Below are 16,215 nucleotides of genomic sequence, written 5' to 3' on the forward strand. Positions count from 1 at the left end.
AGAACCGTGAACTGCACTAAAGAAAAAAATTATCTTTCCTTCCTGAATGTGTTACGAGGGCAATACCAGTTATGGGAGGCACCCCAGTCGAAGACATTTTGAGGGTTTGGGTTATTTTGGTCGTCCAAAATACACATTTAGGTGTTTATTTAATTCAGATTTCGCTTTTTGAACTTTATTGAATACAAAAAATAGTATAGTGTATGTAATCAACCGTGATTTAATTCTGTTCACCTGTAATCTAGTCTATGCTTTCCACTAAACATGTATGTGATTTTACAATGCACATCTTAAAAGGCCTTTTTTTTCGGATATTCTGAGCTAAAAAACCTCATCAGTATCATTTACAGACACCAAACTTTCCTGATTTATTCTTATCTATATTCTGAAGGCTTTTACAGAGGAATTTATTCATTCAGAGCCTGATTTGTAAAACGTTTCTTCCTTAAAATATGGCAAGATAATATTGGCATTAGTTTCTGATTTATGGAGTGATTGAAAGAGATATCCAAAATTCCTTTTATAAAAACAGTCGACTCTAATATGTCAAAAAAAAAAAAAAAAAAGAAACAAGAATTTTGAACCTGGTTTTATCCAATCTCCAGATTTATACTCTGGAAATGAATATGCAAATGTATGCATATTTAATCAGATAATGCCTCATCTGCACATTTAAACATAAAATTTCACAAAACTTGTTAAAAAAAAAAAAATTGCCTTTATGTAAGTATTCATCTGAGAAAGTCTCATGGTGATATCTGTTGGTTAAAAAAGTTCCCCTATTCATCTGCCATGTCTCCCCTTATACATTCTTCTGTCTAGTTTTGGCTTTATGATAAATCACATGTATTTTACTGACTGTCAATCAATGTTTAATGTATCAAAAAGCACTTCTGTCACTGTATTCCACCAAAATTGACTGACAACAGTTTAAGTGTTGCACTGTGATGGATTAGCTGGTTCAATCAAATCCAGTGGTGGATTTTCATGTAGTCAAATGATAGAAAATGGCTTCCTGGAAGGTACAAAGTCTAAAAACTCTATGTGATTTGGTAAATGGACAAACATGCAAAATCACTGTATGGTTGTTTAAGTCAGAAGAAAGTAGAACAGTACACAGTAGTTATTTTCATAGAGCGTCTTTATAGAAAACATTTCTTCACATTTTCAAAAAACATTTTTTGCCTTTTCACTTGTTCTTTTTTTATTTCATTTTATTTATTTATTTTCTTTTAGGTAACTGTCCGTGTTTTTTTTTTTTTTTTTAATCTGCTCAAGTTGAACATTTTTAACATCCATCTGTGTCAAAGGCTCTTTGCTGAGTTGCTGGGGCTTGTAGAAGGTGTCTGATAGAAAACACGGACGTTCACAGCCGTAATATTTATCAGAAACGCTGCTGACCAACACCAAGAAAGAACAGTTCCCATTCGTGCGGGAAAAGCCACAAGTTTGAAACTTGTCAGTCGGGGGGAGTTTCCCAGCTGCAACCAAAGCCCTCATTCAGCCTCCAGTAGTCACATCCCTCCATTTCAGCAGCACTCCAGTTTTAGCCTGAAGGCACCTGTGTTAACAGCGCTTTTGCTTTATATGCTCGATATGCACTTGTTTCTTTTCTACATCCTGCAGCTACTAACTCTAAACAGTCTGTCACACCTCTACATCTACCCAGGCTGCAGCACAACAAGCAGGTCCTACCGTCACACCCAAAAACAAAACAAACAAGTACTCTATAGTTTACAAAAAAAACTATAAAAATAAAAAAAGACAGGAGAAAAAGCTGCGAGTGTTTTAACCAGTTTGCACATTGTTCTGCTTTGCGAGTTGTACTGCGGATTTTGACTCGATAATCAGCTTTGATACAGCTCACAAAAAAAAAAGAAAACTTTGAGCAAAACTCTGAACTCAACATTAACTCATGACCAGTGCTGATCTACAATTTTCATCTTTCCAATTTATCACTTTACTGTTCCTTTTTAAGAATGACCTTTGGTCTGAAATTCAGTCTCTAATTTGATCACTTCTGAAGCACAAATAAACACAACAATCATCGAGAGAATGGCTCAGCTTCATCTTCACTGAAGGAAACAGCTCACTGACTTCTTAAGTTTAGTTACAAATGTTCCTATCAGGTTTAAATTGTGTGCTCTGAAAACATCATTACCTTCAAAATCCTTCTGTGTATCAGCACTGAACTGAACATAACGAGAGGAGCGATAATTCTCTGAAATATCTCGGATCAAGATTCTTCACTCAGAAAATCTGGGGTTGAGAACAAAAGCAAAGTGAAAGTTCGAGGACAGTCTTAAAATCTTCTTTACACATCGTACAGTGGAGAGGAAAGGCGTCAGACCCACACACTGTGCGTCCCCATGTCTACTAATGAGCTACCTTGCATTATAAATATATAAAGTTTAAAAAAGTGCTTATTAAAAGAAACTATAGTGATGTGATAACTTCCAGCAGTGTCACTGTTGTGTTTGTTCTTTTTGACCAGCATTAATACGAAATGTTTAGGAGAGCAAAACTGTCATCCTTCACGGTCCACTTCATGTCAACCTCCAACACTGACAAGGATTGTCCAAAAAAATAACGGAGGCCCTGGTCTCCCACTGACATTCAAAATGTACAAAAAGATATTTTGGGGGAAAGCATAGTTAATACAAAAAGGAGACTGGTCAAACTAAGAAGGAGAGTGTTAGCCACTGTAACACACTGCTACAACCAAGCAGTTTCTCTCAGACTGAGCTGGAACACAAAACAACAGGTAAAAATTAAAACAACTCTAGTAATAATTGCACATAACGTTTGAGAGCCAAGATGTCTGACAAGAGGACTTCACAACAGGAGAATCTGCAGGAGGAGGGGGGCGTGGCACACTATGGTATAAATACATTAAATCTGAGAGAAAGAAAAGCACATTCATGAGGCACAGCTACGAAACGATGGAGCTCTGTGTCCTTAAAAGTGCCGCTCTCGTCCCACGTCACCGTCTGCTGTTAAGAATTTTTCATCCTCGTGTCTCTGGGTCTCTCTGTACCGGCGGAGAGTTTTAGCTTCGTGCCTCTCCGAGCACTTAGGCGATCATGTACTGGGTGATGGCTCTCAGAGCGTATAGCAGCTCAGCTTGCAGCCGCGCCTCCATGATTAGTAAATTAATGTGTATCTGAGGGAAAAGAAAATTAAAAGTGAAAAAAGATTAGCATAGAGTGCAAAAAGAGTGTGGACTGCTGGAAAGTTAGAGTAGAAACAGAAAACAAAAAGGGAAGGTCTTCTTACCCGTTCTGAAGTTTTAAGTGGCGCCAAACTCAGTGGACAAACTGGAGTTTTGGTGGCATCAGGAAAACAGGCCACAGCCTTGATGTAGAGCTTCAAATCTCGCTCCAACAACTGGTTCACTTCTCCGTAATCATAATCGTCATACCTGTAACCACAAACAAACAGTTACTTATCTACTAAATATAAAGAATTTTTTTGTAGAAGTAAAAATGGAAGTTTTAGTGGGCGTCTCACCGTATTCCTAACACACAGTGGATGTAATTCCAGATTGCCCTCTTCAGGTCGGGGTTGTGCATCGAGGGGAGGGTGGTCACACTCCTGAATCTGTCGTCTAAGAGGTGCCCGATGTCCGAATACAGCCTGTTGACTAAGGAGAAGCCGTGGTCCTCCCATGAGTAGTCCTGCAGCACAAACACAACCCGTTCTCAAAGTCAGCAAAGCTTTGATTAGCTTAAATCATCAAATATTTAAGTACAGCAATGCTTCTCTACCCTCCTTACACATCTGCTGTTTGTTTGTTTGATTGATGTGGCTGAAGATCTCAAACCTGCACACAAACGACAGCTCACCGCTATATTTTTGTCCTTGATCTCAAGAAGGGAAAAATAATGTCTATATTTCCATAACAGCACGCTAAAGTGCCTGAACTGTTGGTCATATTGTGCAGCTACAATCGAACACTGATTATTGGTTCACATAATTCATTGTGCCACTGTAAGGTCGGGTGACGTTAGAGCATAAACCAGGAAAAAACAGGAGGTGGGCAGCATTTGTCTGCTGTGATCAAGACAAAAGTAATGAGGCCATGTAAATTCTAGTGATTTTAATTGCGTTATTTAATTTGAAAAGTTAATTTGATTTCCAGTTGCTGCCAAAAGTATTGAAATTACAATAACACACTACTCCAAACACTGCTAAACACACACACACACACACACACACACACACACACACACACATTTGCAAATGCATGAGGGAATAGGGAAACTTCAGCTCTCGCCATTATTTGTAATTTTCTCTCGACAAACTAATGTGTTAAAATGTCAAATCCGGTATAGATACACATGATCTGTCACCAAATTTACATCTTGATTTTGTCACTGACCACCTGGAAGTTGACTCAACCTCTCTCTATGACTGTGATACAATTGGAAGTGGGCCATTCAAATACCAAACCTGATTAGTGTTGTAGATAAATTGCTGTTAAAGTTACATCATAAAGCACACCATGTATTATAAAGCATTGGTTTGGTTAAATGTTGCAGACATCAAGTGCACTGATTTAAAACTGTGATAAGCCACTGGCTGTTCGATGCGTCCTCTTACACAGTAACCTGCCAGCCAATCAGACACAAGTATTCACTGTGGCAGTAACACACTTTCACAAATGTTGCGTCCTCACCTGAACCCTAAATACTTGGAAGTGGTCCTCCTCCCTACGAGCGAACTCCTGATAGCATAAGTCGGGGTCCGTGATAAAACGCGTTGGGTCTGCAAAGCAAATCATCTCCTCCTCTTCTTCCATATCTAAAAAAAGAGATGATGAAAGACAAGGAGATGGAGGGGAGGCGGAGAGTGTGTCAATAAGCGGCTGATGATGAGTGGCGATTGCTCCAGTTTCACACCATGTGACCTAAAATGTTAACGCTCAAGATAACCATCAGATCTGAGTGGAAACATCTAACAGCGTTAGCTTGTTTATGTGTTTCTGGGTTTGTCTGCAGATGTCAGTTACCTGTTTGCTGGAGTGTTTGTGTGTGTAGCAGACGCTCTTCTCTTTTCTCTCGCTCCTCCTGGGACTTCTGGATCCTTTCCTTTAGACACACCATGTCGCAACTGGAGTCCAGAGACTGTCGACAACACAAACGCCAGAAAAAAAGGAAGTTAAATTAACCTTTAAGTGTCTTACATGGACAGATATAACCTACGGCTACTGTGATAAGACACAATCCAATCATACATTTATTATCAGAAAATGCCCTCTCCCACTTTAATCTCATATTTACACAAAGAGCTCTTTTAATTCAAAGTGGTGCTTTATCAGTTAGAATTTAATGCTGCGAAACACGTGCTTTGACCGACTGAACCAACTATTTCACACTATGAATTATGGTTAAATTTAATCTTATGTAAGAGATTGTGTGTTGTCTTCTCAAGCAGGAATATTTTTTAAAACAGACTGTAGTTTGCTCTACAATTCTCTGTGACTTTTAGTTAAAGAAAATACAAGTCTGATTCGTTACCCGTCTTCGTGTAATGTGTTCGGAGGGAGTGGCGAGTGACTGAGGCACGTTGGTGTTGCCGTTGGCAGCATCAAAGGGGCAGAAGGTTGGTGGGGTACCGTTAGGAGATTTGGAGAGAGGGACAAAGTCTGAGTCTGTGTCGCATCCAAACACAAAGCTGCAGAGGGAGTGGCAGTGGGCCAGGATCACCACAGCCTGCACCAGCTCAGCCAGAGACCAACACTGCTCGCCCGACTTCAGCAGCGTCTGGAGGGAACGGAGACAAGAGCTCAGTGTCAGACATCATTTTAAGGTTTTAATCATACTTGATAATCTGAATCCTGGGGGCTCTAAAGTTATACTGTATTTCTTTAAGTGATAATAATTTAATACTATCTTGTGGCGGTTTATGAACACATTGATTTGTTTGACTGTGTTTTGCTTTGCTGTACCTGGATGTGTGAGCAGGCAGTGAGCCACGGTTGGTGGGCCAGCACCTTGTTGATATGGTCAAGGAGACGAAGGCGATGGGGCGCTGCCTCCAAACCCTGCAACCACAGAGGGTCCCCGCCCACCCTCAGGAACTGCGCTGAGTGCAGGTACACCAGGTAGTTACAGTGATGCCGTGCCGCAGCCTGAAAGTCATAGGAAAAGGAAGCTTAGCACACAGATACAGGGAACTGACTTCAACATTACAGCTTGTTATTCTTTAATTTTGGATAATACCAGCATGATCCCTGGAAAAAAAAAATAAACAGCCTCTTGGACTACTCTGTGTTTGTTTAGCTACATGCACAGTAGTTCCTGGGAAAGTATGAAGGAGAACAGCCTGGTTACTGACCATGATGGCAATGTAATGGCGGTACGGCAGAGGCAAGGGGCCGTCCATGTGCAGGATGTAGTGCTGTGTGCGCAGGAAGCTCTCCAAGTACTGAGGGTGAGAGGCCATCTGCTGGGACACGGCATCCACACTCCCCCTGCTGACCAGAGCCTTCATGAACAACAGTGACACCCGCTCCTTCTCACCGTTTACCATCACCTACAAAAACAAGGACAGAGGGGAGGGAGAAGGTTGGTTTAAGTCGTTGGAGCTGAAAAGACAACTCATTTCGAGCAACAGGAAATCAACTGGCATAACGTTTGATAATCTATTAATCGTTTCCATAAGCATAAATACCCAAAATATGCAGGTTCCAGCTGCTTTCCTCTGTATTATATCACTGAAGATTGACTAACTTTGGGTTTTGCACTGTTGGTTAGACAAAACAAGAAGTAATGTGCGCTGTGACATTTTATAGACAAAATTTTTTATCAGTTAATCACGAAAGTATCGACCAAAAAAAAGGTAGCTCCAGCCCCAGCAATCATTGATATCGTCAAAGGTCCCACAGTGACAGTGATAAATGTCTTCAATGATTTAATATATCGTGTATAATGATTACGAACATGTACTCCGTGTGAAAAGTGTCCCTAAAAATACTGTGCATACACAGATGCTCCTTAAATAACATCATATAAAAACCTGCAACGTAGGGGTGACTGTCCTTGGGGTGAATTATTAGAACTCATCTTGTAGCCAAAGCAGGTTGGCTCAAGATGAGGTTGGACTTCAGCGTCCAGACCATGTGACGATGGGCTCGGACTGTGCTTTGGACTGGAGTCATGTTCCACACCTTAAATCATCTGAAGAGAGGCAGTCCTGGAAGAACGGCAGTCGCGATGCTGTGATACAGGCGCCAGTGGCAAGTGAGTGCATTCCTTACATTATTCTTTCTGCAAATAAAACAAGCAAACAACAGCGCTCAGCTGGGGACTCGACAGGCACACAAACACCAGCTGGTGTTGGCTGCAGCAGGGTCTGACGTTCCACCATGATATTATTAAATGTAGATGAGGCACGGTGAATTTACAGGTTTCCACTTCTGTGAATTGAAAGTGGATGCTGTGATCGAAAACAATAAAGAGCCTGGTACAACAATGAAACCAGGAAAAAAAAAACACCCAAAGTTGTCCTTTGAAAGGGGGATTTATACACAGAGAAACCACAGATGAAGAAACTAATGTGAAAGTTGGGCTTAGGAGGCCTTAAAGAGGGAAGCTGTGCAGCAGCAAAGAAGTGGATGAGACCAAACACACAAACATCGGTGCGACTGGGCTGAGGAGCCTGAGAAACCGAAGCCAAGAGAAACAGACGCATGCGGAGAGGGAAGCTGGCCTGCCCTCACAGGCACAGCCATTTATTACCTTTCTCGCCATCATACAATGGCCTCTAGGAAAAGGTGTTTGGGAGCTCGGCCTCGGGCGAGGACTCAGTTCCCCTGTACGTGAAACCTGAGCGCACAGCTCTGATCAAAGCCAAATGCTTCACTGCAGTTTGAACTGTATGAATGTTGGCAAAGAGTTCTCCTTTTCACAGCACAAACTGCTCTCTAGGATTATTTCTATCATGGACACCTCAACTTATGTCACAGATAGTAGGAGCAAATGTCGACTAGCGGGCCTTGTTACATAACCCCGTACCGCTCTTTGGCATTCATCACCATGTTTATCTGGCTGGTAGCTCCATGTGATATTTCACTTCTCCCTGTGGTGGACGAGAGTTTCCTTGTGATCCTGCAAGAGGCTCCACCTCTTGACCTACATGCGCTCAGACCTTAAAAGACACACTACATACTGCTGACATACTATACATTAATCAAATCAGTCTCATTATAATGTACTTCCCTGATCTCATAGTTTATATAAAGCAATACATACAAAGATCTAACAGGAACAGAGGACAGTGTAAGTGAACAAGGCAGACTGGCACTAAATGAAACAAGCTCAGACACAGACCACTGACCCACTCCTGTCTGTCAACGATCATGGGAAATAGGCCGGAGGGTCCGTAGAGCGCACAGGTGCATGCCAATAAAAGACCTCTTGACAAGAACACATTCACACAAGTATCTCTCTACAAACCCAAGAGCTACTGATCAGTATGCCGAGGGACAGAATCTACGTTACTGCTCCATCAAACACTCACTGGCTTGGTTATTGAAAGGAAAAGGTATCTCCAAGGTCTACACCGTGCAGAAAACATGCCTTGAGTTTGACCTGTCAAGGACTTGTGTAAGAAGACTACTTAGTTTATTCACTCCATTCTGTTACCATAGCATAAGCTACAAATGCAATATTATATTGCAACTTTCCTGGAATAAGATGAGTAAGAAATTGTGGTCAATGTGTACTTCCTACAGCCTGACTGATACTTGTTTTTGAAACCAGTATCTGTACCTGAGAGTTTTTATTTTACTAATACTGTTAAAATTTAAAGTTAACAATAATGCAAATTTAGTTACTGAAGAATAGTGACCAAGATGTACACAATGCAAATTGGGGCTAGGTGATAGGGAGAAAATCTAAATATTGTTTGATCAAATACCTCCATATCAATATGATGACCACATTGTAAGGCTGATTATTGTTCCTTTCACAAAATATTTACACAGTAAGATTTAAAAAAAAAAAAAAAAAAAAAAAATCACAAGGGAATATGATGACTAAGCAGGCAAAGACAAATAACAGAACAGCTAAGACAGTCTGGTAACTTCATAAAGTTACATCACTTTACTGTATTACAGCCTTTAAAACCAGGAAATGACAACACTTACAATATTATGTATTATATAACATCAACGTATTTCCTAGCCCTAAAGCACATACTATTTTTACAGTTTTAAAATGCGTCTTTAGGGAAAACTACTTACATGGTATAGCTGATGTATGGTTCTACTATTAGCATGCCTTTTCTGTGTTTTACAGAATCAAGATGTAACCGCACAGAAACAGTCTGAATCCAAAACAACAAATTCAAATTCACTGTACCAGACTTACCAAATACCAACACTGTATGGAAACAATCCAAATTGGACACATGCCAGTTGGTTATGAAAAACACCCTCCAAGATCCCACTGATATAATAAAACCTTATCAAAGTGGGACATCATGAGCAACCAGTTGACGCAATGAGTGTGGGCACAACATAGGCGTTTGGCTTTTACTTGCTCCAACGGGGGCTGTGCTTTACATCCTTGGTCAGAGTGTGAAGGAAAACTAAATTTTTATGAGAGGGTTGATTCAGAAAAAGGTTACTGTTGTTGTTAGACCACTTAAAGCTGAAATGACAGACTACTGCATCATATAGGGAACCCTGTGCCCACACAGGGCACAGTCCCTGACTCCAAATTAGGCTTTACTGGGCAGCACAGCCAGGTACTAAACCCAATCTCACCAAAATACAACCAGTACAAACAATCAATCATTCAATCAATCAATTTTATTTATAAAGCCCAATATCACAAATCACAATTTCCCTCAGAGGGCTTTACAGCATACAACATCCCTCTGTCCTTAGGACCCTCACAGCGGATGAGGAAAAACTCCCCAAAAAACCCTTTAACAGGGGGAAAAAACGGTAGAAACCAGAAGGAATGACAAGAGAGGAAGGAGAACATATCTCAAATCTCTACATGACAAGGACCATTTAACTGGCTGGTTCTGTACTCTTAGCCAGCTGTCAAAATAACAGTAAAATAAGTGACAACACTTACTCTTGCACAGACTGAGGAGATGGGTTCTGTCTTCACTGGTATCACACAATCAAAAAGGAAATTGCCATTCTGTGAAATTTCATAAACATGTCTGGACAAATACGACTGAAAGAGTCAAATTGAAACAGGAACTACAGTCACCGTGAGCAGACACACATCAGGAAATAACACAGCCTACAGCTTTAACGGAGTCTGCTGACACCTTAACATCAAAGCAAAATTAAAACTCAGCTAACTCTGTAGCTCAAGACAACATACAGTAAATTTAAGATGGTGTTTAGTGTAAACATTACAAAAAATCCTGATTATGAAACTACATAAAAAAAAGGTCAAGTCCATCTTGATTGACATCTTTTTCCTTGCCCGACTGAACGAGTAATTAATATTTCAGTGTTTCCCTTCATAAGTGATCCATCCCACATCATTAAAACAAACACTTTCTAATCAATACTTGTGTGATTAATATACACTAGGGGAAGGTTTAGACAGACATCTTTGTCAAAGCTGTGTCCAGACACCCGTCCACACTGCTTCATCTTTATTGCCTGAAAACAAGCCACAAATGCTGCACACAGCAGTACTTTTGATACGGCGATACGCTCCTTATTGTCCACCCACATGAAAAACACACCCGCATGAAAAGGGAGAAAAAGCTGTTAACAAGTGTGTGTGGGTGGATATATAAAGCAAAAAGACACACATCATTATTTGGGAGACTGTGTATGGTATTACAAAGCGTATTTTGGTTTCTGATAGAGAGTCTGATAGAGAGGCACATTAAGACTCTTTGCACACAAACCTATTAATTCTGCTTACAGTACACCCAGCAGCTACTGTTTTTTGAAACAAAGCCATTTTTTTTCCCTGTTCAAAAACTAGCTTGGGGGCTGACAGAAGCGAGATGGCGATGTTGATATTAGAGCACTGCTGTATTCAAATCACAAGATGAATTTAAACTTGTGGCCTGGCTGCAAAAGATAGAAGTCATAAACAACTCAAAGAGGGCGTGTTGTGGGCAAATATTCACAGGAGCAGATCGTTTGGCATTCAGAGAAAACAAAAACTTCCCTTCCCGACACAGGAGAGGTCATTTGTTTATTGATCAGAGAGGAGCAAGAGGCAGGGATGAAATGAAAAACAGGGGTGACGTCACTGAGGGGAGGAAAGGTAAATGGAGACAAAGACAGGCTTTGATAGCAGGCTGACAAACAAAACAGCAGCACTGTACGGGCAGGAATATGAAGGACTAACATGACACACAAAGAAGTGGGAAAATGATGCCAGCAGTCTGTCAAGGGTAAATGTGTCAGCTTGAGATGAGACGTGCATGTGTGCATGTAGTGTCTGTATGTGTGTGTGTGTGGTGTTGGAGGGCTGCAGGAAGGGGGCTGCTGCAGATACAGGAGAAGGACATTCAATCTGCATTCCAATTGAGCCTGGAGGGGGTCCATCCTTATCATGTGCCGGCGTCCTGATGGCAATAACCCCCCCCCCCCCAAAAAATCACCGGAAACACAAGCAGCCGGGGCTGATTTTGGCTCTGCAACCTGAACTCAGGGAGTAGCGCAAAACAAACCAGCTGCAGCCCAAAGATGTTTGGAGAGGGGAGGAGAAGAGGGGAGGGAAAGGAGCTGCTGGATAGGACAGCACATACAACACAACCAAGACAAACAAAATACGGTGCTGCAGGATGAAAAAAAAAAAGAGAGCCGAGCCCACATAAAGCAGATGAGTGATTGGACCTGTCAGAAAACACGGCAGGCAGGTAGAGCAATAGGGAGACGCATTTACAAAAGACTTCTACTGATAACAAGGTAATTCATTACTAGTCTCATTCACAAACAAGCTAGGGGAGCAGGTTATCATATCAAAGGAAGGTGCTCACATGCCAGCCAAATACTTGTTTTTTTAACAGGCTGCTTTGAGGTGCAAGTGCTTTAAAAACTCACAGGGTTATTCTGCTTTGCAAAATGTCTCAATGCAAATACTGATTGTGTGTCCCCATATTCAATTAGGTAGTCAAATGGCATATGCAAAAAAAAATATGCCAGCTGAATGATAATGAGCATGAGCAGCGAAACAGTGAAAGAGATCCCGAAATGTAACCCATATTTGAACTTGAAACCAGAGTAAAGGGCTTTGAATCCCTCGCTGCTCACATTCCTCCCTGTTTTGCTCCATTTCTGGACTCTAATCTGCAGCAAACATGTCTTTCTGGACTGCACTTGAGACAGCGCCCCCCTTCTGTTGCACAATGGAAAAACAGCGACAGAGGAGAAAAACAACTTTGATTGGCAGTCCAGTTCAGCCAGCAAAAAACAGCACAATACAAGTCGCCAACATTTAGAGGCGACTGCGAGCGAGAAAAGATTGAACAATCCTCATCTGTCCTCATGCATTCAAAGCATTCACCCCGCTGTGTCCTTTCGAGTAACCCTTATATTTTATTTATGGTGAATAAATGGCACTGCATTACTTCACAGCCACCTAACTGACAGACACTTTTCTCCCAAATCCTCAGATGATGTCATCGTCACCTACAGATTTCTCCTCATGCTGCAACGCTCCCAACAGTTACTGCATTTAAACCTTAGTATCTAACTAAACCAGTGTGAAAGTTAATAACCACATATATAAAATAAAGTACTTAATCATCACTGGAACAAAGGAAGAGTCTTCGGTACATTGTCTGTAAGGCTTAACATCACAGTGACTGTACAAACGCAGATATGACAGCAAACGGCTAATTCACATCACATTAAACGTACATTTAACGTTAGCTTTTTAACCGTTGACGAGATTGCGATCTTTAACGTGACATTTTAACAGCTGGAGGTGGGAACTACAAAATGTTTTTCGGTTATCATGAAAGGTGGCAGTTCATAACCCGGGACTGAATCATAAAATAATATAAAACTTATTTTATTTGCTTTTCAAGTTGTGATTTAATTCCAGCATTTTTACTCGATATAACGTTAGCTAGCTAGCAAACGTTAGATGAGAAGTTTGGTACTGCTATTTTCGCTAGCTAACTCACAGCCACTGTAACGTTACTCGAAGTTTTAAAGTTTACAGATATTACAAACTATGAAATTAATCTTTATTTTCTCGAAGTTAGCTGCCAATATGTGTCGTTTAAAGCTATAAAAGACAGCACTAATAGAGGTAGTTTAGATATATATTTTTTTCTTTGATAGAACATAATCCCTTCAGCAAATGAATGAACGTTACTCGGGCTACCCAGTTAGCCGTTAGCTTAAATTGTGTCAAAACTAACTTAACTTCTTTTCAACAGCTTCGTCTCTCGTCAGCTTTAACCTACCTGTTTGTGGACTCGCTGACACTGGGTTCTCAGGGGGTACTCCATTTTACTCGTACAGATGATCATTTTACAAAAAAAGTGTGCTACTGCATGGATGCGGCTCTGTCTTTTTCTTGGTGCTCTCCACAAGCTAGCTAACAAAAGGCAAGACGAGCCTGCCGCTAGCTGCAGTCGGTCGGTGGGTCTGTGGCTGAAGACTGTGCTGCTGGGAGAGCAGAGGAAACCTTCCCGGAGCCGAGCTGACAGCTCCAGTAACAGTGTGCCCAATCAAAGCGCAGGAGGCGGGGCTGGCTCACAGAGGGTAATATCTAAATGCTAATGAACATCTGCAAACAACAGCGCAGAGAGGAGAAAACAGACCAGAAGACACTCACAGGGTCAGACTAACAACTTTATATCAATTCATGGGACGGGACTGTTGTCAAGAGGCAGCATTATGATGTTGTGTACAGCCTGTATAATGATAGCTGGGCTGTTTTAGGAACAATGGAATAAAGTAAATGTGTCAGACAACCTTAACACAATGTCACAAAGCAGTTCTTGAAATCTGCAAACTGGACTAAAAATAATCTGGGGGACAAACACAGGTTTGTAGGTGCAGAAATATGATAAGTGACTTGGTCAAAGTTGTGTATGTTTTTTCTTGGACTGTTTTCCAGGGTGTGGGTGGGTGAGGCCCCATATTTCCAATTAAAGGTCCCATATTAGACTATTTTCTAGTTTCATACTTGAAGTTTTGGTCTCTACTAGAACACGTTTACATGACTTAATGTTCAGAATAACGCATTTGTTTTCTCACACAGTCTGCCTGAATATACCTGTCTGTCTGAAACACTCCATTTTAGTGCCTGTCTCTTTGAGCCCACTCCCTAAAAAAAAGCCAAGTCTGCTCTCATATCTGGGTCTTACACATCTGCAATCTCAGTAGCCCCTTTTATACTGCCCGCTCAGAACGTGATTATCATATTGTTATGCTGCCTCGCTGTTCTGTAGCCTATATAAGGTACGGTCGTGGGGTGGGGGACAGAGTGGTCTCACCTTTTAGCCACCACAGGCCATAGTCATAGCCATGTCTGTATAAACTGGACAGCCTACGAGATCATGAGCGGCATGGGTTTGATATTTTGACGAAGTGTTATGCATGGGAGATTTAAAGAGTAGCTGTTAGCAGTTAGCAGCTAACTCAAAGAAGAAGAAGAATAGCAGCTGTAAATGTCTGCAGATTGGGAAAACAATGAGATTCAGGAGCTCCTTACTCTCTGAGCAGAGGACAAGATCAGCTGCCATGACACAGGGGCAGTAAATGATTGTTATTGAGACGTTAATGCCATTGTTGTTGTTTAGAAATCACTGGCGGTGCGTTTGTTAGATGTCACACTAGAGGGTGACGCTGTTGTATGTCATATCATGCCTGTTTTGACTCCTTTAAACCAAGACGCAGTATAAAATCATACACTGGAGTGGAATGATGCTGCCGTTGTTTTGTTCTGTGTAAAAAATGCCAAGGTACCATAAAGAAGGGACTTCGTAGTGGACTAATAGTGCGGAGAGTCTGCATTGTCATTGCTAAGGAATGACTGTAATATCACTGCAGCAGCACTTTCTATCTTTATAGCCCAAATCACAGTGTTTGTTTACAATAACTTCAGAGTAGAAAATCCTGCATCATGTACATAAAATTTAACAGCGTGGAGCAAATGCTGCCTCAGTTGGTTAGGTTTTAGCCACCCACAAAGGGCCTACCTATAGTACCTAAAAAACATCAATATCAATTTAAGTGTACAATACATTTAGAATATTTTACTTTGCTGTCAGACAGCCCTTTCTGATGGGGAGCTGAGGCTCCATTGAAAAAACAAAACAAAACAGTAATTTCAAAACATGGGAGGTGCCAGTCTACCACTGCCTCAATCGGTCAGTGTGTGTAAGGTAAAGTGGTAAAAAACATATTCCAAATAGTGTGTACACTATAACTGATATCGATTTGTTTAGGCGGCAGAAATATGTGTTGTTGCAGCCCCTGTTCACAGTATAGCAGTACATTTCATTTTAGCTTTCATGCCGGTAGATTTGACGCTGTACGTAAAAGAAGCACAGCAGAAATGTCTGGTTGGACTAGTGTGTTTAACAATATATCATTAAATGTTACAGTTACAACTGACAACAAAAAATAAACAAGTTTCACAGAACTCTGCAATTAAAAACAATTGCCAGTTGTCTCTCCAGAAGTGATTGTTGTTGTTGTTAACGCAACATCGTCTCATCCGATCTACAGACCATTCCACTGGAATTGCATTTCTAAGCAACAGGTTGGGTCCATGTTCACTTCCTGTCAGCTGATGTCATTCAGAAACACTGCAAAATAGTCCAACAGGAATTAAATTTGCATTTCTTAGGATACCAAAGGTATGACTCACCCTTCTTGGAATGGCTTATCCTGACATTCTTACCCTAACCCAAACTAATCTCACACCTCTTGCCTAAACCCAACCAACCTAACCAATTCAACCTGCCCAAACAATGACAGCAGCAAGTACTGGCCAGTCAGAGAAAGAGTAGGGAGGCTCATGCCTTCTCAATTCTAGGAAACATACATTTGCCAAAAGGTAATTCAAAGGGACCTAGTTTTGGATGTTTATGACTCAAGTTTGAAATGGTTCATATAGTATAATTGTACATCACAACTTTACAAAAGTCCTGACGGCTTGTTTAAAGGCACAGTTTCTAAATACAGGGGTGGCAGTAGCTCAGTCTGTAAGGACTTAGCTTAAGAACCGGAGGGTCACCAGCCCAAGTCCCTGT

General features: G+C 41.1%; 1 protein-coding gene across 2 annotated transcripts; it reads right to left on the reverse strand.

Annotated features, from left to right (window-relative positions):
* Positions 1–1,123: 1,123 nt before the first annotated feature.
* sesn4 (sestrin 4) lies at positions 1,124–13,631 on the reverse strand. Of its 2 annotated transcripts, XM_049585167.1 has the most exons (10): positions 13,414–13,615; positions 7,172–7,271; positions 6,340–6,537; positions 5,951–6,133; positions 5,520–5,765; positions 5,012–5,126; positions 4,679–4,803; positions 3,511–3,677; positions 3,277–3,421; positions 1,124–3,163 (listed from the first exon to the last, which is right to left on the reverse strand). In XM_049585167.1, exons 3-10 carry the CDS (start codon positions 6,532–6,534, stop codon positions 3,074–3,076), a joined length of 1,266 nt encoding a protein of 421 aa, XP_049441124.1. In that variant the 5' UTR covers positions 6,535–6,537; positions 7,172–7,271; positions 13,414–13,615; the 3' UTR covers positions 1,124–3,073. The 2 variants fall into 2 exon arrangements, with proteins under 2 accessions (XP_049441124.1, XP_049441123.1); XM_049585166.1 differs by lacking the exon at positions 7,172–7,271 and having other exon boundaries at positions 13,414–13,631.
* Between the last annotated feature and the right edge of the window lie 2,584 nt (positions 13,632–16,215).

Source organism: Epinephelus fuscoguttatus, linkage group LG9, assembly GCF_011397635.1.
Source record: "Epinephelus fuscoguttatus linkage group LG9, E.fuscoguttatus.final_Chr_v1".
Classification (NCBI taxonomy): Eukaryota; Metazoa; Chordata; class Actinopteri; order Perciformes; family Serranidae; genus Epinephelus; species Epinephelus fuscoguttatus.